The 24,363-nt window shown below is 51.4% G+C and overlaps 1 protein-coding gene across 2 annotated transcripts in view; it reads right to left on the reverse strand.

Annotated features, from left to right (window-relative positions):
• The window catches only part of SHISAL1 (shisa like 1), a 116,492-nt gene that overhangs the window by 26,860 nt on the left and 65,269 nt on the right, over nucleotides 1-24,363 (reverse strand). For both annotated transcript variants that reach the window (XM_060189139.1, XM_060189138.1), the window contains exons 2-4: nucleotides 19,422-19,517; nucleotides 16,008-16,221; nucleotides 5,193-5,489 (exon numbers count right to left, since the gene is read on the reverse strand). In XM_060189139.1, the coding sequence (XP_060045122.1) occupies nucleotides 5,193-5,489; nucleotides 16,008-16,221; nucleotides 19,422-19,488 (578 nt within the window). In that variant the 5' untranslated portion in view covers nucleotides 19,489-19,517. The remainder of the gene's footprint in view (nucleotides 1-5,192; nucleotides 5,490-16,007; nucleotides 16,222-19,421; nucleotides 19,518-24,363) is intronic.

The following is a 24,363-nucleotide window of genomic DNA, read 5'->3' on the forward strand; positions in this document are numbered from 1 at the left end:
ATACCCTGGAGTGGTCTAGATCTGAGCACCCCCTTCCCTAACAAGAGCTCAGAATAGTCACATGGACCCTGGCAGGTGGGATAGAGGGGAGAGGCCACAAGGCCAGCTGGGAGGCTTATAGAAGGAAGGAGAAAATGAGAGAGCTGGGGTGAGGGCAGAAGCCTTTCAAGTATCTGGATGGCCCAATATCCAATTTCTTTCTGAACTGATTTTCAGCATTTCTTTGGGAGAAAGAAAAGATAGTTTCATTCAGACTTATCATCCATTCTTTTCCCTTTATGGGATCACTTTTAACAAGTAGATTTCTTGTGATAACTGACAACAGTTCTGACTTTCTTCTGTTGCCCTTCTCTATCTCTCTTTTGTCATTTTAACTCTGTTTCATTTTTTTCTGTGCAGTTAAGTGCTCTGCTATTGAGCCATATCCCCACTTGTTTCTTTTTTGCATTTTGATATTTACTTTTACAGCTTCTCACATTCTCCTCTCTCTCTCTCTCTCCCTGGTGATTGGGAACATCCAATTCCTACTTGAAATATTGCTAGAACAGATGAACTCCTATTTACTCCCTGGACCTTATCTCAGACTCATCTGACCCAACCTCCAGATATTATTATTATTATTATTCCAGAGTTATCATTGGGGCTTGGTGCCAGTACTACAAATCCACTGCTCCTGGTGGCCATTTTCCCCATTTTATTCAATAGGACAAAAAGAAATTGGGAGGGGGAGAGAGAAATCTGCAGACCTGCTTCACTGCTTGTGAAGCAGCTCCCACCTCCCCCTCCCCTCTACTGCAGGTGGGGAGACGGGTTCAGACCCAGATGCTTGCTCGGGTCCTTGTGCTTCATACTATGTGTATTTAACCAGATGTGCCACTGCCCAGCCTTTCCTCTGCCCCACAACCCCCAGATATTAAACCTAGAGGATCAGCTGAGAACCATGGTCTTGATGGTGTGAGCACATGCTATCCACACAGGAGACCTGCTGACAAAGTCTGTGCTGGGAGTGATATGGGTGCCAGCTGAGGGAACGCCATAGCACAGAACTGCAGCACTGGTTCTGGGAAAAAGTCATTCCTCCCCCAACCTGTCTCCCAGCCTCATGATGCTTCATGTCACCCCTGTGCATGTGACTACACCCACTGCTGCTCCCCCTGATGTCCTGGGCTGGGTGGTGGGTTATTCTGTCCAGGACACCTGTCCCTGCTCTGCCTCCCACTCCAGCACAGAGCCAGGGTATCATCATGGGGCTGTTTTGGGGATCTTTGGCCAGACTGCGCCATTAAAGGAAACTGCCACACACATCATGGTGTGCTCTCTGCAGCTGGAGGTGGGCGGGGGGACTGGGATTCCAGCTGTGCTTCAGAGCAGGGGTCTTGGGCAGGTGTGGCTGGAGGTATAGCTGGGGGCCTGGTTTCTCCACCCTGCTCTTTCCTGAGCTGTTGGTGACCTGGGGAAGCTGCTTCACCACTCTAAGCTTCTGGCGTCCTGGTGAGAATTAGAGTGCAGATGGCTCCTGACCCACACCTGCCCGAGTGGACATTGCTAAAATTCTGGGCGCCTACCAGGAGGCCCAGAAGGTGAAGGGCCCTGCCCAACTGTTGGACCATGGTTGCCTGGGCTTCTGACTGGAACCCAGCTTCAAGGCCAGGTCCCAAGGGCACAGCCTCAAGGCCATACCATGGGCAGGCTGGAGTTCTTAGTTCTTGTCATGTCACATCTCTCCTGGCAGTGCAGCTCAGCAAACACCATCTACATCAAACTCTTTGGACCAGAAATCTTTGCATAAAACAACTGTCAGAAGTACTGTTAGCTGTTTGCCAAGCCTGTTTGTGACAAAGGGGATGACTCTGTCTCCAGCTCCAAAGTGTCCCCAGTGAGGGCCCTGAAACAGCAAAAAGGGAGCTTCCAGTCTTCTTCCCCACCCCGGTCTAGCCTCCTCCCTAGGCTGGGCTCCCTGGCTGGCAAAAGGGAAACTCCAGAAAGAAACCCCAAGACACAGCACCTAGGGGTGGGGGACTGGAAAGCAGTCGGATTGCCGGCTCCATGTCACATACTTGTAGGTTCCCTGTGACTGTTTGCTTATGACAGCACCATTCTGAGTCCACAGCTATGAGAAGCAGGAGGGGCACAAAGGGTGTCTGAACACGAGATGTCTCTTCTTTTAGGCTGAAGAGCTGGGGCACTCACCGGATGCTCTGTCCTGGCAAGCTTGCCTAGCCTGTGCCCCCTGCACATGGGTGGAGGAGCCTGGGATCTGCACAGAGTGAGGGCTGGCACACAGCATGTGCAATGTGTCAGGGTGTATGCAGGAAGAGTTTGGGGGCTCACTTCAGGGAAGAACTGGGGTTGTTCAAGCCTGGCTATGACTCGGGTGTCCCTCCATGCAGGCACACGGCCCCACGTTCTATTGCTGTTGTTGTTATTGTTTTATGCTACCAGGGTTATCACTGGGATTGATGCCTACATGATGAGCCCACTGTTTCTGGTGAATAATTTTTCCCTTTTTAAAGAAGAGATGTTTTATTATCTTTATTTATTTATTGAATAGAGACAGTCAGAAATCAAGAGGGAAGAGGGTCATAGAGAGAGAGACAGACAAGGAGATACCTGCAGCCCTGCTTCACCATTTGTGAAGCTTCGCCCCTACAGGTGGGGACCAGGGGCTCAAACCTAGGTCCTTTTGTATTGTAACATGTGTGTTCAGCCAGGTATACCACCATCTGGCCCTAAATTTTCCTTTTTCTTCTTTGTTTTTTTTTAAATTTAGTATGATAGAGAGAAATTGAGAGGGAAGAGAGATAAGAGAGGGAGAGAGAAACCTATGAAGCTTCCCTCCTGTAGGCGGGGACTGGGGGCTTGAATCTGAGTCCTTGTGCATAGTAATGTGTGTCCTTTACTGGGTGTGTGCCTCCCAGTCCCTAAAGCCCCAGGTTCTGAGGAAAGGAGGCTGCCACTGAGAGCAGGATGACTCAAGTGTTTATCTTGTCCAGAGCACACGAAGGTGGAGGAATTCAAACTGCAAGAGTGAAAGAGCACAGCACCCGTCAGAAGGTGGCTTCTTAACTCTCCAAACAACGTGGCTGCCAGTGACAGCAATGGTCAATCATTCTCACAGTGCTACCCTGAGGTGCCAGGTCTGCAAGATCTGGAGAGACTTGGGGATGCATCTGACACTCCCCAGATCATCCCCTAGCACTGGGCTCTCAGATGCTGGTTGTCTGAGCCTTTGAGAGACTCTGTCTTTCCTCTCCATCCCAGCTGCAGCTCCTACCATCACCTCGACCTCACCAGGAACCCCCCACACCCTACTACACATGAGACCCCACTAATTTTTTTAAAAAATCTTTTACTTATTTATTATTGAATAGAGACAGGGAGAAATTGAGAGGGGAGGGGGAAATAGACAGGGAAAGAAACAGAGAGACACCTGCAGCTCTACTTTACCACTGATGAAGCTTTCTTCCTGCAGGTTGGGACCAGAGGCTTGAACCCTGGTCCTTAGCACTATAATATGTGCACTTAACCAAGTGCACTGCCACCTGGCCCCGACCCCATTTGTCAAGCTGAGCCACATGAGGCTGTGTCTGTCTCTTGCATGATAGATGGATGATTATTCGATCGGTAAGCACAAGCTGAACTAAGTGTATCTTATTAATAATTCAAGCCATTCATTACTGGAAAAGGTCACTTCCTGTTAGCTCTTCAAGGGATCATGGACTCACGGGACTGAATCTCCAGCAAAGAGGAGGCAGTCACACAGCACCCACCGTGGACCAGCTGTTGAAGTAACTTGCAAGATGACCCTGGGGAGGTGAGGGGTGTGTTTCTGCTGTCCACTCCTCCGTGAGGACCAGAAGGCTAAGTGAAGTGATGCAGGTGACTTGCCTGATGTCACAGAGCTGGAAGGGCTGTGCACCTGGGGCTCTCCCAGCACAGGCCTAGTCTCCTCACACCCCTGAATGAAGTGCCCCATGACCCCACAGCTTCAGTTCATCCCCACACCCTTCCCCCAATCCACACCAGAAGTCTGTACCCCTGGGCTGGGTACCTGCTCTCAGCTTGTACCTGGCCTGTGATGGCCCCTCACACTCGCTGTGTTCCTGCCCCCTCTCTCTAGCTCTGTGCAGCCCTGGGGTGCCCACTGGGGTCTTCCTCCCATCACACTTCGATGAGACAGATACAAGAGGCACGGCTGGCAATTTCAGATATGGACACCCCTTTGGGAAGGGTACCAGGCCACCCTAAAAGGTTAGGCACCTGCAGCAAGCCCTCCCATGCTGGTTTCCTTCCCTCTACCTGGAATGGCGCCGAGCAGTCCCGCAGAGCCACTTCCGATGCCCTTCTGCTCTCAGTGTATAACACGTAAAGAGCCCACTCACACTGCTCCTTCCTAAGCTCATGCTGAAAAAGGCTTCCCCTCCAGTCCTGAACATGCTCATTTGACAAGTAGGTGAAAAGTTGGAATGTTACCTACCTCCCCCTGTTGCTTTGGCAGCCAGGAAACTCACACATTCACTTAAAGCTTGGTGGTTATAACTTGCCCTGGGCTCTGAGCGCTATCAGTTTGACTGCTAAGCTCCACCATTACCATTGTGTTGGCTTCTGTGTCCAGGCATGTGTGGCTACTATGAGCAGTGAGAAAGAGAAAGAGGTAGCGGGGAAGAAAGAAGAGAGACAGAGAGTCAGGGAAAGACAGGCAGGAGGAGAAAGTCAGAGAGAGTCAGGGAGAGAGGTGGGGGCACTGAGGGAAAGTGAGTGTGTGACAGAGACAAAGAGTCAGAGAGAGAGAGAGAGAGAGAGAGAGAGATTGAAAGAGAGTGTGTGTGTGTCAGGGAGAGAGAAGGAGAAAGAGTCAGAGAGAGAGATGGGCAAGTAAAAAGAGGGGAGAGAGCGAGTTGAGAGGGAGAGAGCCAGGGAGAGGTCCCAGCACTGAAGTCCCCTCACCCCACAGCGTTACAGTACCCCGTGTCATGTACCCAGGGGCTCGAAGCTGAGTAGCTCACGTGGCAGTGCAAGTGTCCTCTCAGGTGTGCTATCTCGTGCACCCGGAGGCAGCAGCATCAAACCCTTCTTGACAGCTGCAACAGGTGGCAAGTCAGGAAGCCTGCAGGGCCCAGGCAGCACAGAAACCACCCAACACCTCCCACTAGCACAGGACAGTGTGACCGGACCCTGCCCCAAGCACTCACCAGGCTGATGAGCACTGGAAGGCCGCCATCGGTGGGCTGTGGGCGTCCCCCTGCAGCGTGTGCACGGCCTGGGGGGCCTGCGGCTGGGAGCCCGGGGGAGGCTGGGGCTGGGGTGCCCGGGCAGGGTTCCCCCATCGCCTGGGGTCCTGCTTCATCCAGCGTCCGTTCAGGCCCCAGCGAGCCAGGTAGACCTTGCAGATGTCATAGTTCATCGCCGAGTAGTATAAAAGGTCCAAGACGAGCAGCGTCAGCACGAAGAAGCCGTAGATCCACACCCCCAGCAGGGCCGTGTAGTTGCTGGGGAGGAACAGGGACACTGAGCTCGTGATGGATGGGTGGCATGTGGGGGGCTGATCTGGGGGTCCCAGAGTAGATGGGTAGCCAGAGTCTCTAGGACTTGGCTTGAGAGTCCTCCCTGTCTGTCTGCCTGTCTCTCTCTTAAATGGCCAAACTACCTTTTATTTTTATTTAATTTATTTAATCACTTATTACAAAGAGATATAGAGAAATTGAGAGAGAAGAGGCAGATAGAGGGGAGAAAAAGAAACACCTGTAGCATTGCTTCACCACTTGTGAAGCTTCTCCCCTGCAGGTGGGGACTAGGGCTTGAACCTGGGTTCTTGTGCATTATAACATGTGGGCTCAGACAAGGCACCACCACCCAGCCCCTAATTTTATTTTAATGAAAGAGCTAAAGAGAAAGATAAATATACAAAGACCAGAGCACTGCTCAGCTTTGGCTGATGGTGGTGCTGGGGACTGAACCTGGGACTTCCAAGCCTCAGTCATGAAAGTCATTTGCATAACCACTATGCTGTCTCCCTAGCCCCTCCCTGCCCCCTTTCAATCACATTATTCTGGGAACCCACTTCCTGAATCCCTCTCCCCATGGAGCAGCTACTCAGGACCCCCAGTTCCTAGCAGGGACCTTGGAATGTCCCCAACTGCTAGATGGTTTGGAATGTGTGGAAGGACTGTCAACCTCATGGTCCTGGTTCCTGATGCTGCTCCAGACATTTCAACTGTCTCCACTGGGGTCCCTGCTGGAATCCCCTCTTACCCCACCAGGATTATCACTGTATTTCATAGCTCCACTGCTTCTGTCTTTCAGTCTGTCTCTCTCAATAGAGGGTGAGAGACAGAGAGGAGAGACACCATAGCACCATTCCACTGCTCCCTTTGCATGGGACTCCCATGTGGGGCTGCAGGCTCAAACCCTCGTCCTCATGCCCAGTAAGGTGTGCACTCCACCAAGTGAGCTATCTTCTCACCACCCTGGGCCTTTCTTTGGACCGGATTTTACACTGACTGCCTTTCTCCAAAGCAGCTCTGCTTTCTTTCCCTCCTCCTTACTTCCCCACCTACTCCTATCCCTTTCTTGGAGACTTCCTCCTCCAGGTAGCCTTCTAGACACACTGCCCTTCCTACAAGCTCAGTCTGCTCTTTCCTCTCATGCTCACACCTGGGTGCCCCTTAAATCCAGCCACCTGTGGTCCAGCTGTGGCCCAGTCCATGCTTACTCCCAGGCCAGGGTCCCTCTCACCCACAGGGAGAGCCCTGCCAGCTCTAACCCAGTTGGGGTTCTGTGTCCCAGGACCCATAGCACAGACTCTGCACCCCAGGCCTGGAACCAGGAGGCCTGCATTTGCTGTGTTTTTGGGGAGAAGTTCATTGTCTCTGGGCCTGGAGTATCCTAGACAACACTGGACCCTGGATCTTCTAGACAAGGTTTATTCCCAACCCCAGCCTGGGTCTCTACAGTGCAAGGGGAGTTACCCACTGGGACTCCTGGCCCATACCAGGGATAGGCCAGAGCCAGGGCCCAGCTGTCCCTCTAGGGCAACCTTTCCAACCTGAAGCCTCAGTTTGGGAAAACTGTACCCCGACCCCACCTGGGGAGGAGGTCATCAGTCACCTCGTTCCTCTGGGCCTGCTGCTCAGAGAAGGTGGCTACCCACGGTGCTGACAGGCCCCCTGAGCCAGGGGGGAAAGTTCAAAAGCAGCCCTGCCCGCCCGTTCCTGGAGCCTATGGCCAGAGCCTCCAGATAAGTGGGCTCCCTTTGAGACAGGGGTTGGGGGGCAGGCTACCAAACATTCACACCTTAGTGTGAACAAGCTTCAGAGATGCCACAGGCCTCATGGGGTGGTATCTGGGGGGTGGGGTGGCACACAGCAGGGATCAAGAGTGGGTGGAATCCCCAGGAAGTGGCATCATTAGGGTCCTTAAGCAGGTACTAAGCCCTGAGCAGTGCAGGTGCTTGGTCCATGCTAAATGCTCAGGAGAGGTGTTGCCTAAGATCTCACAGAATCACAGCCAGCAGCTTAATTCCAGAACATGACGTGGTTTTTTTTTTTTTTTTTTTTTTTTTGCCTCTAGGATTATCACTGGGGCTCAGTGCTTGCACTACAAATCCACTGCTCCTGGAAGCTATTTTCCTCATTTTTGTTGTTGTTGCTGTTGCCCTTATTATTATTGTATAAGACAGAGAGAAATCAAGAGAGGAGGGAAAGATAGAGAGGGGAAGAGAAAGATAAACACCTGCACATCTGCTTCACTGTGAAGAAACTCCCTGCAGGTGGGGATCCTGGTCCTTGTGCTTTGTGCCATGTGCGTTTAACCCGTGGCGCTACCACCCATTCCCTCAGAACATGAGTTTCTAATCACCATACCACACAGCCTAGAACCAGTGCCTTCTAGGTTCTCAGGCAGACACACTATCTCTAGTCTTTTACCCATCTGCTCCTCAGCCTGGAGCTCAGGTCTCATTACCCAGCTGCCCTGCCAGCATGCCTTAGTTCAGCTGTCATCTCCTCCAGGAAGTCCCCCTTGACCTGTGCTGGATTCAACTTGACTATGGATTTCTGACTGCCACCACTTTCCCACCTCCCCCAGCTCCTCAAACCACTGGATTTCTCAGGAATGTTGTTTTTATGGTTTTGTAAGGCTTGGAGAGGGCTGAATTGGGAAAATTCCAAGGTCAAGTCCAGGACAACTGTCCAGGGAAGATTCCCTGAATCTGTCTGGTGGTGCCACCTTGTCCCAGTAAACCCTTTGCCAGGAAGTGAGGACAGCTTCCAATAGCCACCCCACCCCAGCTGCCAGATGTGCACTGTCACTGACACTATCACTGCATGCCTGGCCACTGCAGCCAGTCCATCCTGATTGGCATTGGAGTGGGGGGTGAGAAGCTTTGTGCCATGTGCACTTAACTGCCCGCCCCCCCCCCCAGAACATGAGTTTCTAACCACCACACCACACAGCCTAGAGCCAGTGCCCATGTCCCCTCTGCCTGCCCAGCTCAGGAGGGGCCTGCGAGGAAGACCCCTGGAGGGGGCAGCTGGCTGGGACGCCCAGGCCTTGGACACCATCCCCAGGAGGCTGCTCTTCCTGTGGCTGGCTGCTGGGCACATTCTGGGTTTTAAATGTTAATGTGAACAGCATGAACTGGGCATTAATTCCATCCAGATGCAGGGGCTCTGTTCTGAGAGAGAAAGAGAGAGAGAGAGTGAGAGAGATGGCTTTGCAAAGGGCAGAAGATAAAGCAGCCTCTCTTTTATGGGGAAGGCATGAAGCCAGCTGAAGCCATCCAGACCAATTTTCTGGTGTCTTTCAGGATATTCAGGATTCTTGGGGGGGGGGGGGGAGTTCCCAAGAAAGAAACAAAGCCTCTTCTGATGGAGGGAGGGATGTGGTTAACTGCCTCCCAGGGGCAGAAGGGGTTAGGCCTGCAAGGCGAGGGCTATGGTAGGCCACTCTGTCACACCCAGCTGCTCTTTCTTGTTCCCATCACACCCCACTGGCCAGGCTCCCAGGTTTCAGGTCAGGAAGAGACACCAGCTGCAGGGCTCAGGTCTGGGCAGGCTGGGGAAGGCCAGCATCCCACCCCCTGCTGAAACCACCCAGCCCCGAGCCCAGTGACAGAGCTACTTGGGTCTGCTCACCTGGCTGCTCAGCTCCAGGAAGGACAAGCCAGGGCTGTGGGTGTGCCAAGACCAGCTTCACGGAGGCCTCTCTCTGGGCTCCGGGGACACAGCGCCATTGTACTCATATGTGAGATGGGAAATGAAACTAAACCACCAGCTAACATCACGCACCAAAATTAACTCAAAATGGATAAAAGTTCTAGATATCAGACCTGAAACTATAGACTGCATTGGTGAAACATTCCAGGACCTTAACATTAAAGACCTATTTGAAGACTCCACCCTATGGGTAAGGGAAACAAAACCAAAAATGAATAAATGGGACCATGTCAAATTAGAAAGCTTTTACACATCAAAAGAAAATTCTATAAGGATAAACAGGAAACCCAGTAAAAGGGAAAAGATATTTGCACACTACGCTTCAGACAAGCAGTTGGTATCAAACATCTATAAAGAACTCATACAGCTCAACAAAAAGAAAAAACAACAGCCTAATAAAAAATGGACAGAAGCTATGAATAGACAGTTCTCTAAAAAAAGATTCACTCATCACCAGAGAAACACATGTTAAAACCACACTGAGATTCTACCTCACACCTGTGAGAATAGGCTCCATCAATAAAACAGAAGATAAATACTGGAGAGGATGTGAAGACAGAAGAACTCTACTACACTGCTGGTGGGAATGTAAATTGTTACAACCACTATGAAGAACAGCATGGAGAATCCTTAAGCAAATACAAATGGAAATGCGACATGACCCAGCAATTCCATACTAAGCATATACCCCAAAGATGTAATAACACTGAGTCTAAGGGATATGTGACCCCCATGTTCATAGAGAATTTATTCACAATAGCAAAAATATGGAAACAGCCAAAATGACCTTTGACAGCTGACTGGATAAAAATGTTATGGGACACATACTCAACAGAGCACTATGCAACAACAACAATAGCAATAATAAAAGGTGACATTCTATCATTCAGGATAAAGTGGAATTGGAGAAGATTTATGCTTAGTGAAGCAAGTAAGGAGGAGAACAACTACAGAATGGTTTCACTCATATGCAGGATATAGACAATTGAACATATGAATGTGAAAAAAAAAATTTCAACCTATATCTAAGACCGTGGGAGAACTATATTGATTATCTGTGGGGGTGGGGGTGGGGACACATACCTTTGGTGATGAAAGTGGTAAATAAAATAAAATAAAATAAAATAGGAAATTAAAGAGAGAGAGATTGTGGTAGCCTCAGGAAATTTTGTAGTCCTAAGAGTGACTAATTTTATCATGAAATTCAAGGTAAAATTATACTTTGAAGTAAATTTTATGTTTGGATTTTTCTATTTAAAAAAAAAAAAAATGAAATGAGGACAGCTTCCCCCTTCCCTAGTCTCCATTCTAGGCATTAGGGAGCTAAGGTCTAGAAAAGAGGATCAGAGAGCTGGCTGCTATGGTTGGGCATAGAGGGAGGTGGCACTAGGTCCAATGCATAGACGCTCGCGGACCAGTGAGGAGCCATCTCTGTGGAAATGCCTGTTTTCTCCAATTGGTGCAGCCAATTGGTGGGGCTACTTCTGAGGTTTCCTATCTGCTCACAGGCCTCTGCCACAGGGACTCTGAGTACAAGGTGGAGACTGCTTCAGTACCCTAGGAAGCAGATTCTCCGCATGATCACAGGGGACTCAAGGACACAGTGGAAGAGCCAGAAACAAGCCTGTGTGTCTCGAGTCCCCTGAGTAGCCAGGCCCCACAGAGCACCTCAGCATACCCAGGCCAGATGTTGACGCACCTGCCTCAAACCCTGCACTGCCTTGAGTGCTGTGTGGCTCCACACAAGTCATCATCTTCTCTAAGCAGCAGGCCCAGTTCCATGGGGCTTACGGACCTTCTTCATAGATAGCACAGGGGACTGGCCTGAGGCCCTAGGCATCAAGTGAAGCACATAATGGATTTGTGAAGGTGTGTGTGTGTGTGTGTGTGTGTGTGGTCTTTTTTTGTCCAACAGGAACCCATGGGGTCAAGCAATTGGTAAGGGTACCTGGAAACTTCTGCCTCCACTCAGGGGCTGGATTTGGAGCTGGAAGATGGCACAGGTAGGCAGGAGCTCCAGGCTGGCGGCTCAGCCCCTGGCTCTACTGCTGCAGGCTCCAGTTGGGAGCAAGGCCCCACCTGCTCCAGCCTGCTGCCACTGCCCTGATGGGCTCTGCACTGCCTCTCTCCCAGGGACTCAGTCCCCGGCTACCACATGGTCTGGTCTTGCTCAGGTGATCATCCTGATCCCCGTGGGGTCCTCGTAGACCTCATCCCAAGACTTGCCCATGCTGCCCAAGCCCGGCATATAGCTCTTGGGGCCTCAGCCTCCATTAGGAGCAAGTCCATAGTCACATTCACACCCCTAGCTGGAAGGCCTGGCCTAACGCCCTCAGCCTTGCCTAGCTACCCCCCCACCCCATTTTACTCTGGGTCCACAGAGGAAGCTGCTAGAAACACAAATCCTCTGGGGTGGTGCTACCCACCTGCTTAAAACCTTAGGCTGCATGGAAACTAAGCACTATGCCCACCTGAGGGGCACAAAAGCCCTTGCACAGAGAGGCCAGGAGAGGTGTGGGAGCTCAAATCCTCATCCTGGGGACTCACCAAGATCTCTACCGGGGGTGGGGGTGGGATGTAGGGCCTTGCCACCTGGAGGAAGCTTGGTGGAGAATAACAAGGAAGAATCCCTCCAGAGTAGAGACTCTCACGTACTCTCATGCCTGTACCTCCACAGTGCGTGGGTGACGGGTGCTACTGGCACCTCACAGGTAGTGGCCAAGGAAAACCCTGCCCTCCTGCTCAGAGGTCCACATTGGGGAAGCCTCGGGGTGCTCCTGGGCTCCAGCACAATTGGCCACCTCTGTTAGGTGTAAGACCCAACCCCACTGAGCCCCATCTTCCTTGCGTGTACAACAGGCAAAGGACAATTCCTAGGTGGTGACGGTCTCTTGCTCTGTAAATGAGGTTCAAGAAGCAAGTCCCAGCTTGTCTTTCCACCCTTCCCCAATCTGGGCTCCAGCCACCCGAGATGGTGGAGGATTTGTGTGAAGACCTGTGTAAACGAGCAGATTATAGAAACCTGTGGGCTTTGGCACGTGGAGCCCAGCTGCTACTTGCCAGAGCCTGGTGAGAGCTGGCTTTCGGTGTCCAGCTTGTCTCCTCTCTGGCTTTCGGCTGGCATCGTCCATACTTGGGGGCCTAACCTGAACCCTGGCATTGCCTGCTTGCCTCAGGGAATCTGCCTTTGGTCTTATAAAAGACTCAAGGCCTGAGTCCGGCTGTGATGGACAGGGCTTGCTGAGCAACTTCACACACAGGATTATTCTAAGGCCTGAGCAGATGGTGAGATATTCAGGGGGAGCACCCATGCTTTTGAGGAAGGCAGGCAGGGGGTGGAGGGGTACTTGCATAGGCAGGAGGAGGGGAGACTTGGATGCCAGTCAAGGAGTTTGCATCTCATGTTTGACCAGAAGGAAGTGAAGATTCCCTCAAGTGGGCATGGCTGTTGGCAAAGCATTCAAGTCCTAACATTAGAACGAGACTGGGGCTCTGACGTTCACCCTCACCAATTCCAAGTGGTGTCACTCATCCCACTGATAGTCATTCAACAAACACTCCTTCCATGGGGATTTATTCTTGCTAGGAAAAATACATCCCCAGCCTGGAGAGTCAGCCTCAGGTTTACTGAGAAAATTTTGGAAGCATCCTCATTAATGTTAAGAAGAATATTCAATATGGGAGTTGGGTGGTGGTGCACCCAGTTGAGCATACACATTACCATGCTTAAGGACCTGGGTTCAAGACCCTGGTCCCCACTTGCAGGGGGAAGCTACATGTTCAGTGAAGCTGTGCTGCAGGTGTTTCTCCCTCTGTACCTTCCCCTTCCCTCTCAGTTTCTTTCTTTCTTTTTTAAATATTTAATTTATTTGGCTAGAGATAGAGAGAAATCAAGAGGGGAGTGGGGAGATAGAGAGCGAGAGAGACAGAGAGACACCTGCAGCCCTGCTTCACCACTGTGAAGCTTTCTACTTGCAGGTGGGGCTGGGGGGCTTGAACACTGGTCCCTGTGCATTGCAGCATGTGCACTTAACCAGGTGCGCCACCACCTGGCCCCTCTCGGTTTCTATCTCTATCCAAAATAAATAAATGAAATAAAATATTTTTTTAAAAAGATTGCCTAATAATTTTAAAGATATTTTGAAAGGGGTTGAGCAGTAGCACAGTGGGTTAAGTGCAGGTGGTGCAAAGTGCAAGGACCGGTGTAAGGATCCTGGTTCAAGCCCCTGGTTCCCCACCTGCAGGGGGGTTGCTTCACAGGTGGTGAAGCAGGTCTGCAGGTGTCTATCTTTCTCTCCCTCTCTCTGTCTTCCCCTCCTCTCTCAATTTTTCTCTGTCCTAACCAGCAACAATGACAGCAATAACAATAAAAATAACAACAATAATGATATACAACAAGGGCAACAAAAGGGGAAAAAAATGACCTCCAAGAGCAGTGGATTCATAGTGCAGGGAACGAGCCCCAGCAGTAACCCTGGAGTAAAAAAAAAAAAAAAGTTTTGAAGCAGTGACCAATTTGACAGGACAAGAAAAAGAAGAAAGGTATAATAATTTGAAAGTGGCAGACAAAGTTATCATGGCTTACAAATGGCATAATTTAGCTTAAGAGAATTAACTGGAAACAAAAGTTCTAAAATACACGCAGAAAGACAGAGAGTAAGAGACACCACAGCACCAAAATTTCCTTCAGTACAGTGGGGGCCAGGCTCAAACCCTAGCCATGCACATGACAAAGCAGCGCACTATCCAGATGAGCTGTTTTGCTGACCTGAAATACAGGGTTTTTTTTAAAACAATTTACTTATTTTGGACAGAGAAATTGAGAGGGAGCAGGGAGATAGAAGAGAGAAAGAAAGCCTTCTGCAGCACCGCTTCACCGTAAGTGAAGATTCCACCCCGCCACCCACAGGTGAGGACCGGGGGCTTGCACGGAGGTCCTTAGACACTATAACATGCCTGCTCAGCTGGGTGCACCACCGCCCAGCCCGCAGAGAAATATCTCAAGAAGTAATTTCACTAAGGTGACTTAGCGAAATATTCATGCGTCAGTCACTAGTTTTCTTGTTATCTCAATGATAGTGAGTTAGAAACTATTACTAAAGAAAGGACCCTATTTACAACAGTGTCACGGGGGAAAAATAAGGAATAAAAGCAAAATATATGTGCAGTGTCTCCAGGAAGGAAATTCCATTTGTCCAGAGACATCTGAGCAAATGAAAAGTCACACCATATTCTGGGGGAGGAATATTCAACAGTATGCAAAATCAATGCTGCTTATATGTCTGGACTCAATGAGTGCAACACAATCTCAGGACACAAAACAACAGCAACAAAGCAAAACACACCAATTGAAAATTTCTATATAAGCAAATTTCTATATAAGCAAATCATATAAGCTCCAACTCATATGATGAAAATGCTGAGGAAATGGACCAAGAAGACATTACACCATATTAAAAGTAGTTAGCATAGTAGTTAGCACAGCAAGGTACTAGCTTATGGCTGACAGACCACCAGATACTGGGAGAAAGTGGCACAATTCACAGTGATCCTCCAATTCAGTACATACTATAGGAAATGTCTGCATTTAGCATCAGAGGAGAAAAGATGGGTGATGCAATGAGTGGTATAATCTACCTACCCACTTGGGAAAAATAGTTGAATTGCTACCTCAAAACACATCCAAATAAGTTCTGAAACATCAAAGATCTGAAGGCAAGGAAGAAAATCTAAACAGAAGGGAGTTTTAAAAAAATGCACGAGGGCACTTTTAATGATTTCAGAGTAGGGAAAGCCTTTTTCAGGATGGTAGAAAGCTCAGAACACATAAAAGCAAAAACTCTGGGTGCAATCTGATTATATAATGAAAATAAAGCATAAGGAAAGAAAGCAGCACAAATTTAAAGACATATAGAGGAAATAGCCACAGTCCTTTATACATACTACCTGTGTAAAGAGTTCCCATAAATAAATTTAAAAAGGACATAATCCTTTTTTTCAAAAAGGCTACAAGAGGCCAAAAAGAAATAGTGAAGGGCAGAAACAACTAGCCTTAAGTAAAATAATAATAACAGTAATACGGAAGGAATGGTTGCCAAACATGTTTTGGAGTTTTGGTTTTACTGATACTGTTTCCATCATCCTCCTACCCTATATTTTGAACATTGACACCTGTTTGTTTCTTCCTGCCAGTGAACTCTCTCTTTCTTTTTTAATTTATTTATTCCCTTTCGTTGCCCTTGTTGTTTTATTGTTGTAGTTGTTATTGTTGTTATGGATGTTGTTGTTGGATAGGACAGAGAGAAATGGAGAGGGGAGGGGAAGGCAGAGAGGGTGAGAGAAAGATAGACACCTGCAGACCTGCCTGTGAAGCGAACCCCCTGCAGGTGGGGAGCCGGGGGCTCGAACTGGGATCCTTACGCTGGTCCTTGCGCTTTGTGTCATGTGCACTTAACCCGCTGCGCTACCGCCGGACTCCCCGAACTCTTTCTTTAGACTTGTGGTCCTCTGAGTTAGGGGACTTGGTTTCACAGGTTTATAATCATCAAAAGGGAGCATTTGGGTAGAATTTATCTCTGGGCCAAAGTGTCAATCAACCAGCTTTTACTGAACTGATAAGAAAGGCATGGATTTGGGTCCTGTGGGGTCCAGGCCTCGCACCATCTTTGCATGAAAGCCTTGTTCACACTGAGCTTCTGCAGCCATCCAGGGACCCTACCCCCTACCCCCACTTCCCAGTTGGCATGGGTAACTGAGTGGCAGACCCAGGCTCTGAAGGACCGGGGTACCTACTTGTGCACGAAGCCCTCGGAACCGGCCGTGAGGTTGGCCTGCATCACCGCCTGGAACTCCGTCTCGTTGCAGCAGTATTTGAAGACCGTGTTGTTATGGTGACAGCAGAGGATGAAGGTCTTGTTATCTGACAGCCGGGGGCAGTGGAAGCCGAAGTGGTAGCGGCCTTTGTGGTCTGTGTACGGCTCGCAGACCCGGAAGTGTGCGGACAGGACTGGAACAGAGATCCCGGCTTGAGGGTGTCTTTCCCCCAGTACAGCTCCCCTGAACATCCCTATGCTATTTATTACCTGCTCTGGGGTCCTATGAGCCTCTCTCATCCCACGGAAACTACTGGGGGCTAACTGGGAGGTGGGGGGCAGTGTCAGCTTCACCCTCGCCCAGGAGCCTGTGCAGGGCTTCTGTCCTCTCCCAGGCCTCTCTCAACTGCCTGCTTGTATCACCCAAAACCTGAGACTCACCCTTGGGCAGGATGTGACATAAACCTCATGTGGACCCCCTCTTGGGGCTCTGCATACAGCAAGCGCTCAGAAAATGGCATTAAATGAGCAACTACTCAGTCAAATGTGTTCCACATGCTCCAGCTCATTGAATTCACCCACCACCCCCTCCCCCAGCAGGTGGGTCTGGGGGTCCATTTTATCAGTGGAGAAACTGAGTCATGTGCCTAAGTGGGTGGGTGATGATGGTGCTGGAACTGAATGAAATTAAATGTCTGTTAGTGTAGAGCAGAGGGTGTGACCAATGACAAGGCCAAGCTGGCGTGGGTGGTGGACAGCAGGGGCACAAAATCTGAGGAGAGAGAGAGATAGAGCGATCGACTGAGAGAACGAGAAAGCAGGAGAGAGAGAGATAGAAACAGGAAGGGGCTAGGCAGTGGTACACCTGGTAAAGCACACATACTACAAGGTGCAAAGACCTGGGTTCAAGTCTCTGGTTGCTACCTGTAGCAGGGAAGCTTCATGAATAGTGAAGCAGTGCTGCAGGTGTCTCTCCCTCTCTATCTCCTCCTATCCGATTCTTTCAGTTTCTATCCAATAAACAAACAAACAAACAAACAAACAAAATGTTAAAGAGTTGAAAAAAGAAGGGAGGAAGGAAGCCTTTTTTTGTCCCCCAGCATTGGTACTATTAAGGGGATGCCCTAGACCCCCAAGGACCTGCCTTCATTACCCCCACTCCTTGGTGACAGTGCTGTCCTGGTCTGGCGCCCTGCTCCCCAGCTTATGGCTGGAAGACCTGAGTCGCCCCACCAAGGCTGCAAAGCCAGGCCTGTGTTCACCCAGCAAAGCTGATAGTGATAAAGTTGATTCCTGCAATGGAAAAAAACCTGGTGCTGCCGTCTCTGGCTTAATTGGTTTCTTCATAAAAGGGATCACTGTATCTAATTTGTATTGCCGAATAGGGGGTTTCTGAGCTTGCATCTCTTTCTCCAACCGCAAAGACCTTGCCTTTTGCACCAGCTCTCTGCTGAAAGGTGATTAGACTGCAACCCACACAGTGCTGCAGGGGGTCCCAGCAGGGCGTGCAGCTGTGCCAGCACTGGCCAGGGGACCCCTCAGGAATTTTACATCCTTCACTCAAGGGATGACACCCTCTAGAGTCCCAGGGGGTAGGCACAGCCATGGTAGAAGAAGACCTGAGCATCTTGGGTCTCAAACCTTGACCCTGAGTGACAGAAGGTCCTCAGAAGGGAGTGCTGAGACACTAAGTGCACCCCCCTCAGTGGGTACAGTCTCTTTTAACCCCATGCACTGCCACTGTACAGAGGAGGAAACTGAGGTTCCGAGCTGTAGGTGCAAAGCCCCACAACCACCGGTACTTGTTGGAAATGCAGATTTCCAGGCCTACGGTGTGGTGAGCACCGATTGTTGGACCTGTGGGCAGTGACCAGGAGGCGCCACTGCTTTTTTTTTGGCGTTTCTGAACTCCGAGGCACCAGTGGCAGCTGGGGATGAATCCTGGGGCAGGAAGGGAGACCAGGTCACTTTGCTTCTCTGTGCTTACATTCCTTTCCTGTAGACCTCAGATCCCTTGGGCAGCTGAGGGCTTCAAGGGGCATTTTGTAAACAGGGGGTGCAGGCCCTGCTCATAAGAGGGCAGGGTGCATGAGGGGACATAAAAAGCTGCCCTTTCTGGCTTCTGATCACCTGTCAAGACTCAGCCACCAGGAGGTTAGGAGTCCTGAGTCCCCCACAATCCAGCCCATCCAGAGAGGGGACACCAAAGTGAGAACTGCTTTCTTGGATACTGGGACCTCAGGGCTCAAGAGGACCACCTCACAACCCTGCCTCCAGGCTCAGGGCAAGTCCTGGTTTGAGCCCAGGGGCCACCCTTTTACAGCCTGTAACTGTCCCCTGGCTGTGTGACTGCAGGCAGGCCACTCTCCTGCACTGCACTTCTCATTCCTCATCTGTAAGGTGGGCGGAGGCATTCCTCCATGCCTGGGGGAACTGGAGACCAGGCCAGGAGAACCAGTGCAGGGTGAGGAGTGCAGAGGGGGCTTGGCAAAGTGGGCCCCACTGCCCAGTCCTGAATTTGCCTGTGTTCTTCCTCAAGCCTCAAACCCAGCCCAGGAGCCCTGCATGGCCTCCCTCTGTCTAGACCCCCAGTAGAGGACGAGGATGTAGACCATAGGCTTGTGACAACAGTTCTTCAGGGTCAGGAGAAAGACAGAGACAGAGAGGCAGAGAAAAAAAGGAGAGCAAAACAGAGACAGGGAGAGAGACAGGGATGCAGAGAGAGAAAAAAAAGAGTGCAAAAACAGAGACAGGGAGACAGAGAGACAGAGACAGAGGCAGAAAAGGAAAAAGGAGAGCAAAAAAGACAGAGAGAAAGGAGAGCAAACAGAGACAGGGAGACAGAGAGACAGAGGCAGAGGCAGAAAAAGAAAAAGGAGAGCAAAAAAAGACAGAAAGAGAGAAAGGAGAGCAAAACAGATAGAGGGAGACTGAGAAAGACCCTGAACTTGCAGGGCTCCCTCAGTGTGGAGAGATGCAGTCATCTTTCTGGGCTATGAACACTGAATTGGGAGCAGTTGAAGGGCGTGGTTGGTGCCATATTTGTCACCAGGAGAGGGGACCTACCCCCCACTCTTGCAGGACTCTGGGACAAGCTCTGTGGCTGGCCAGGTGCTGGGAGGTAGGGCCCAGGGTCCCCTCACCAGGGCCACCACCTGGTGTCTGTGTGGTTCACTCAAGTCCTGCACTGGGTCTCAGTTTCCCATCTCTGTAGGACTGACTCGGATCCACAGGGGTGTGAGTTCTGCCCAAACTCACCAGAGAGCTGGCAGCCAGCCACTGTGAACCCCATTCCCCGGCAGAACCCAGGAAGTGGGGGGTGGGGGGAGGAGCAAGGGAGCAGGAACCCACCAGCCCCACCCTCACCCCTTGCCCTCCTTCCCCAGGATCCTACCTGTGGAAAACAGCACCGAGAGGACAGCGAGCACATTCAGGGACTGCTGGCCACTGCTGGTCATCATTTGGCTGGCATCTATCTGCAGGGAGCTGCCTGGGTGGGGTGGGGGGGAGAGAGGTGGGTGGGGGCTGGCTCACTGTATGGGGGGCAGGTGGGGGTGGGTAGCTGAGAGCCGGCTGGAGGATGGAAGAATCACCATCCAATTTCCTCTCTGGAATGAGCTGGCCTTCCCCCACCAGTCAACTGTCACCTCCTTTTCTTTTCACGGCAAAATGAGACTTAATCAAAGGAGGGCTGGTGGCTCAGGTGGTAGAAAGAACCTTGGGCTGGGGGTGGGTGCCCAGCACACAGATGAGACCACAGGGGAGTGAGGAGGCTGGCAGGACCTGGGGGCCCTGTTCCACCCAGAGGGACCCACCAGGAACCTCTCCACAAGCCTGTACCCAAACCAGGCACCCCCAGACATTAGGAGCACAGCAGTGAACAGAGAGGGAGAAAACTCAACAGAAACTCCCCATTTCCAGTGGAGTTCACTACAAACACAGGGATGTTTCAAATGCTTCAGAGACTCCAGGATCCACCCTGAAGAACCAAAACGGGGACTCAAGCAGAAATTGATCCCCTTCCCATGTTTCCAGCAGCAAAGTTCACAGCAACTGGTGTTTGTGTGGGGGATGGGGGGGACAGGCAGAGGAAGCCCATCTTGGGTGAGGAGTGTGCTCTATATATGCAGCAGAATACTACTCAGCCTTGAAAAGAAAATCAATGTCGATGCCTGCTATAGCTTAGACAGAGCCTGAGACATTATGCGAAGTGATATCAGCTAGTCCTGATCAGAGAAATGCTGCGAGTATCCTCAGATGGGGTCCCCAGGACTGTGGAGTTCATGGAGGCAGAAGGGGGAGTGATAAGTGCTGGAGAGAGTAGTTATTGATGAATGGAGACAGAGTTCCCCTTGGGGAAGGGACAAGGGCCCTGGAGGTGGGCAGTGCTGCTTATGGCAGCACAGGGCAAATCTTTACAGACTTCGTGCATTGGGTAGCATCCCTCTCTGGCCACAGACTCAGAGTCTCAGAGAACTAAAGCAAGGTGTGTTTGGGGGTGCAGAACAGTACTATGTGAGCTACTGCAGATAGCAGAGGAAAACCTCTAAGCAGACTGGTGACTGGGGATATGTCCCCACTCCCCAACCCCCATACACAGAGGCTGGGCTGGTGCAATCCTGAATCCTGCTTGGAGGAGGCAGAAAAGGAAGCCACCAGGTCAACCTGGAGATGGGAGACTTGGGATTCCAGAGACTCAAGGGGACACACAGGGTGCTCAGGGCTGGGTCCCTGCTCCTACTCCACAGCTTTGCAGGGTGGGGGTGAGTGGGGGGTGGCACTCAGGAACCTTGGGCCAGAGGAGGAGGGTCTGGGAGGCCACAGCTGTAGGATGAAGTAGGATGAAACCTTTGTTGGGGGACTCTAGCACCCACCCCTGGGGAAGGACCCCTCCCTCTTCCTCCTCAGCTGGTCTGGGGCCCCCACCCCCACCCCACCCCAGTAGGCTCTGTCCATGGCAAGCTGGTAAGCTGCTTAATTGCTCTGAGCCCTAGCCTCCTCTTGGCCTCCCTGGGCCTCCTGGGAGGATGAAGGAGATTAAAGCTTTGGGAAGTGCTTAGGAAGGGATTCTGAGCTGGGGAAACCTGAGGTTGGGCCAAGGAGAGTGCTGGGAGCGGGCAGGGCAGCCATTCCTACCGCCCCCCCCCCCCAATCAACATCCCAATTGAGACTCAAGCCTGTCTAGTTCCTAGAGGGTAGGGCTTAGGGTTATCCCACTTTTGGGGCAGGGTTGCTGTGAATGTCCCCTTTGCCTGGCCCTCCTGTTAATGGTCCCCTCAAACCTGCCCCAGAATGCACTGGGGGCTGTTACACACACCTAGGTCAGGATCAAGGTAGGTTTCCTGGAGGAGGCTGCATTGGAACAGCTTCTAAGGGTTCCAGCCTGAGCAGGGTTCAGAGCAGCCCCTGCCCTCACCCTGACCAGGCTTCCATCTATTGAGGACAAGGACAAGACAACTAGCTGAGGGCCTCTGGTGCCCAGGCCTGGTTCCCCCAAGCAGTTGCCCAGCACAGGAAGTGATCAGAAGATCCATCCCTGCATGCCCTTCCCATCTGCCTCTCCCAGGACAATGCCAAGGTGTCTCTGTAGCATGTCTGGGACTATCCTCTGGGTCCCTGGTGACAGGTGTACCCACATGGGGAAGCTGCCCAACTCATATCTAGGGAACCCTCCTCCCTCTCCAACTTCTGCATCATCTTAGAAGCTGCCTGTCCCAATACTGCCTCCTCTGAGAAGCCTGCTTTGATTTTTTTCATGGGGAAAAGTATGTCCTTCCACGGAAGTCCATTGTATTCCAGCTCTCCTTTCGTTAATATGCTCATTCATTCATTCATTCTCCCAACATCTACTTGCTGATTATGCTCACCCCACCCCCAGCTGATTCCAGGGACACAGAGGGAGGAAGGCTCGGGGTGGGGGTGGGCACTGGGTAAGGGCACCAACAAGTCTGCCTATATGACAGCTGCCCTCCTCTATCAGACCAGGAGGGGCCTGAGCCAGCCAACTGGGGGCCACAAAGCTGTGGCTCCAGCATCTTATACTCTGGGTGAGGCTCCCAGCTGGTCCAACAGCAACCTGGGGTAGGGGAAGAGAGAGAGAAGCAATGGGGCTCAGGGTTTGTCATGTGTGCAGGCCCAGCACATGGCAGGTGCACCCCACCCCAGCATGTACCAAGGCTTCATCTGTCCCATCCTGCCTGGCCCTGCCTCAGTGACCCCACTGTTCCCACCCCACCCAGGAATGAACCCCTTCTGGAGAAAAGGACAGAGGGGACTTTAGCTGCGGTTCTGGGGTGGTGAATAGCCTAGTAGGCAGCTAAGATGCCAGGAGTAATAGCTGTAGCCACAGTGGAAGAAGAGAGCTTTCAGAAGTCACTAGAAGCGATGGAAAGATTCCATTCCCAGTGTCCGAGCCGGCAGAGCGGTGCCAGGTCCCCAGTCTGGCTGACTGGGTCATGGGCTTCTCTGGAAAGTTCCAAGGCTCCAGAAGAGAGGCTACTTCAGGGGCACATGCCAGAGATGAGCAGATATGCCGTGGGTCAAAGCTGTGCCCTGGCCATACCCCGAGGCCACAGAGAGCAATAAGCTCTGGACCCTGAGCTCAGGTCACACTGACCAGCAGGGACACAGCTGACATCTGTAGGAAGCTGCTTCAGTGGTGGGTGTGGAAACAGAATGAGTGGCACCCTTCATCCTGCCCCCCCATGACTTTTCACAGGGTTATCTCAGACCCCCCCCAATACCCTCTCCCCTCCCACCAGCCAGGTGAGAAAGATCATCCAGCTGTATGTAAGAGGGAAACTGAGGCACAGACAGGAAAGTGACTGACCCACGGTCACAGGGCCGGCTGCTCAGAGGCTCAGATTCCCACCCAGTTTCCAGCTTCCCTTCCAGCCCTGGAGAAGGTTCCAGGCCTCTCCATTCCCAGCACAAGAGCTGCTGGATTTACACCCCAGGCCTCTGTTTCTTTGGACAATAGTCAGTTGCCCACCAAAAGTGGTAGCTTCTAACCAACAAACTCCAACTAACGAGGAGAATATTCTGGATGCACTGGGGCCCTCCCCCAGATCCACCCTCCCCCTCCTACTCCACCCACACCAGTCATTGGTCAGTGGGGAGCTGCTGTTCCCAGATTTGAGGACTATTTTTAAATGTTGGATTTGGCCAGGCTTGTAAGGAGAACCTGTGACAAGACACAGAAGTGGGAAAAATGAATGAGACCTCACCAGGGATAACAGAGCCACCTGCCAGTTGGGCCAGGCAGGGAAGGAGGAACCGAGGGTGGGTCTCAGTGTGAGCCACCCCCAGGCTTGGTGGTCACTCCTCTAGCACCCCAGGTCCCCCTTCACTCTCAGTATCCAGTGCTGTTTCCCAGCCAGTCACCTGATCCCCTGGGCATGGCCGGGTATGCTGCTTCTTGCCTGGCTGCATTACCTATGGTGTCACCTGAAGCTTGGGCTCTGGGATTTAGGACACATGACCTGGGGCCGTGTGTCAGCTCCACCTTTTGAGGCTCCCTCCCTTCCATGATCTTGGACCCCATAGGGCCTCTTTTTAATCCTGATTTGATTCTAGAATAGGGCATTAGAAAACAGTATCCAACTCACAGGGCCCTAGTGATGACCCAGTGAAGCATCAGACACTTAGAACAAGTGTCAGAATGTCCTCAGTGGCGGGGCTTGGGAGGTAGCCTAGTGACTGAGAACAGGTGTTGCAGGCATGAGGCTCTGGGTTCAACCCCCAGGCTTGACATGCAATAGTAGAGTGGTGCTCTGGTCTCTCTCAGTCTCTGTCTCTCTATCTCTGTCTCTCTCTCTCTCTCTCCAGAGCACTGGCTTATGGCGGTGCAGGGGAATGAACCTGGGACTTTGGAGCCTCAGGTATGAGAGTCTCTTTGCATAACCATTATGTTATCTCCCCTCCTCCCTGCCCCGTCTTTCTCTTTTTCACTGTCACAGTGATGATGACAGAATACACATCAGAAATATGAAAGTAAGTATCCCTGGTGAGTATCTCCTGTCACTGTCTGTCCTGGCCTTGCTCAACCAGCTCAGGTCCCAGAGTCAGCTTTTTCAAGGACCCATCAGACCACAACCCCCTCAGTAGCTCCAGGCTCACACTGACTCCTGAGGCCCTGTGTGGTGCAGCCTGACCTCCTTCCCTCTTGCTCAGTGTCTCTGGGCCTTTGCACATGATACTTGCCATATATGAGACACCCTTCCCTCCTCCTACAATGGGCAGCCTGGGTCTGGATTTGCATGCTCAGTAGGGTGTCCAGTGCTCTGGGAGGCCTTACTCTCCCTCATTCTCTCGTGGCTCTGGGTGGATGTCCAACT

This window comes from Erinaceus europaeus, chromosome 4, assembly GCF_950295315.1.
Source record: "Erinaceus europaeus chromosome 4, mEriEur2.1, whole genome shotgun sequence".
Classification (NCBI taxonomy): domain Eukaryota; kingdom Metazoa; phylum Chordata; class Mammalia; order Eulipotyphla; family Erinaceidae; genus Erinaceus; species Erinaceus europaeus.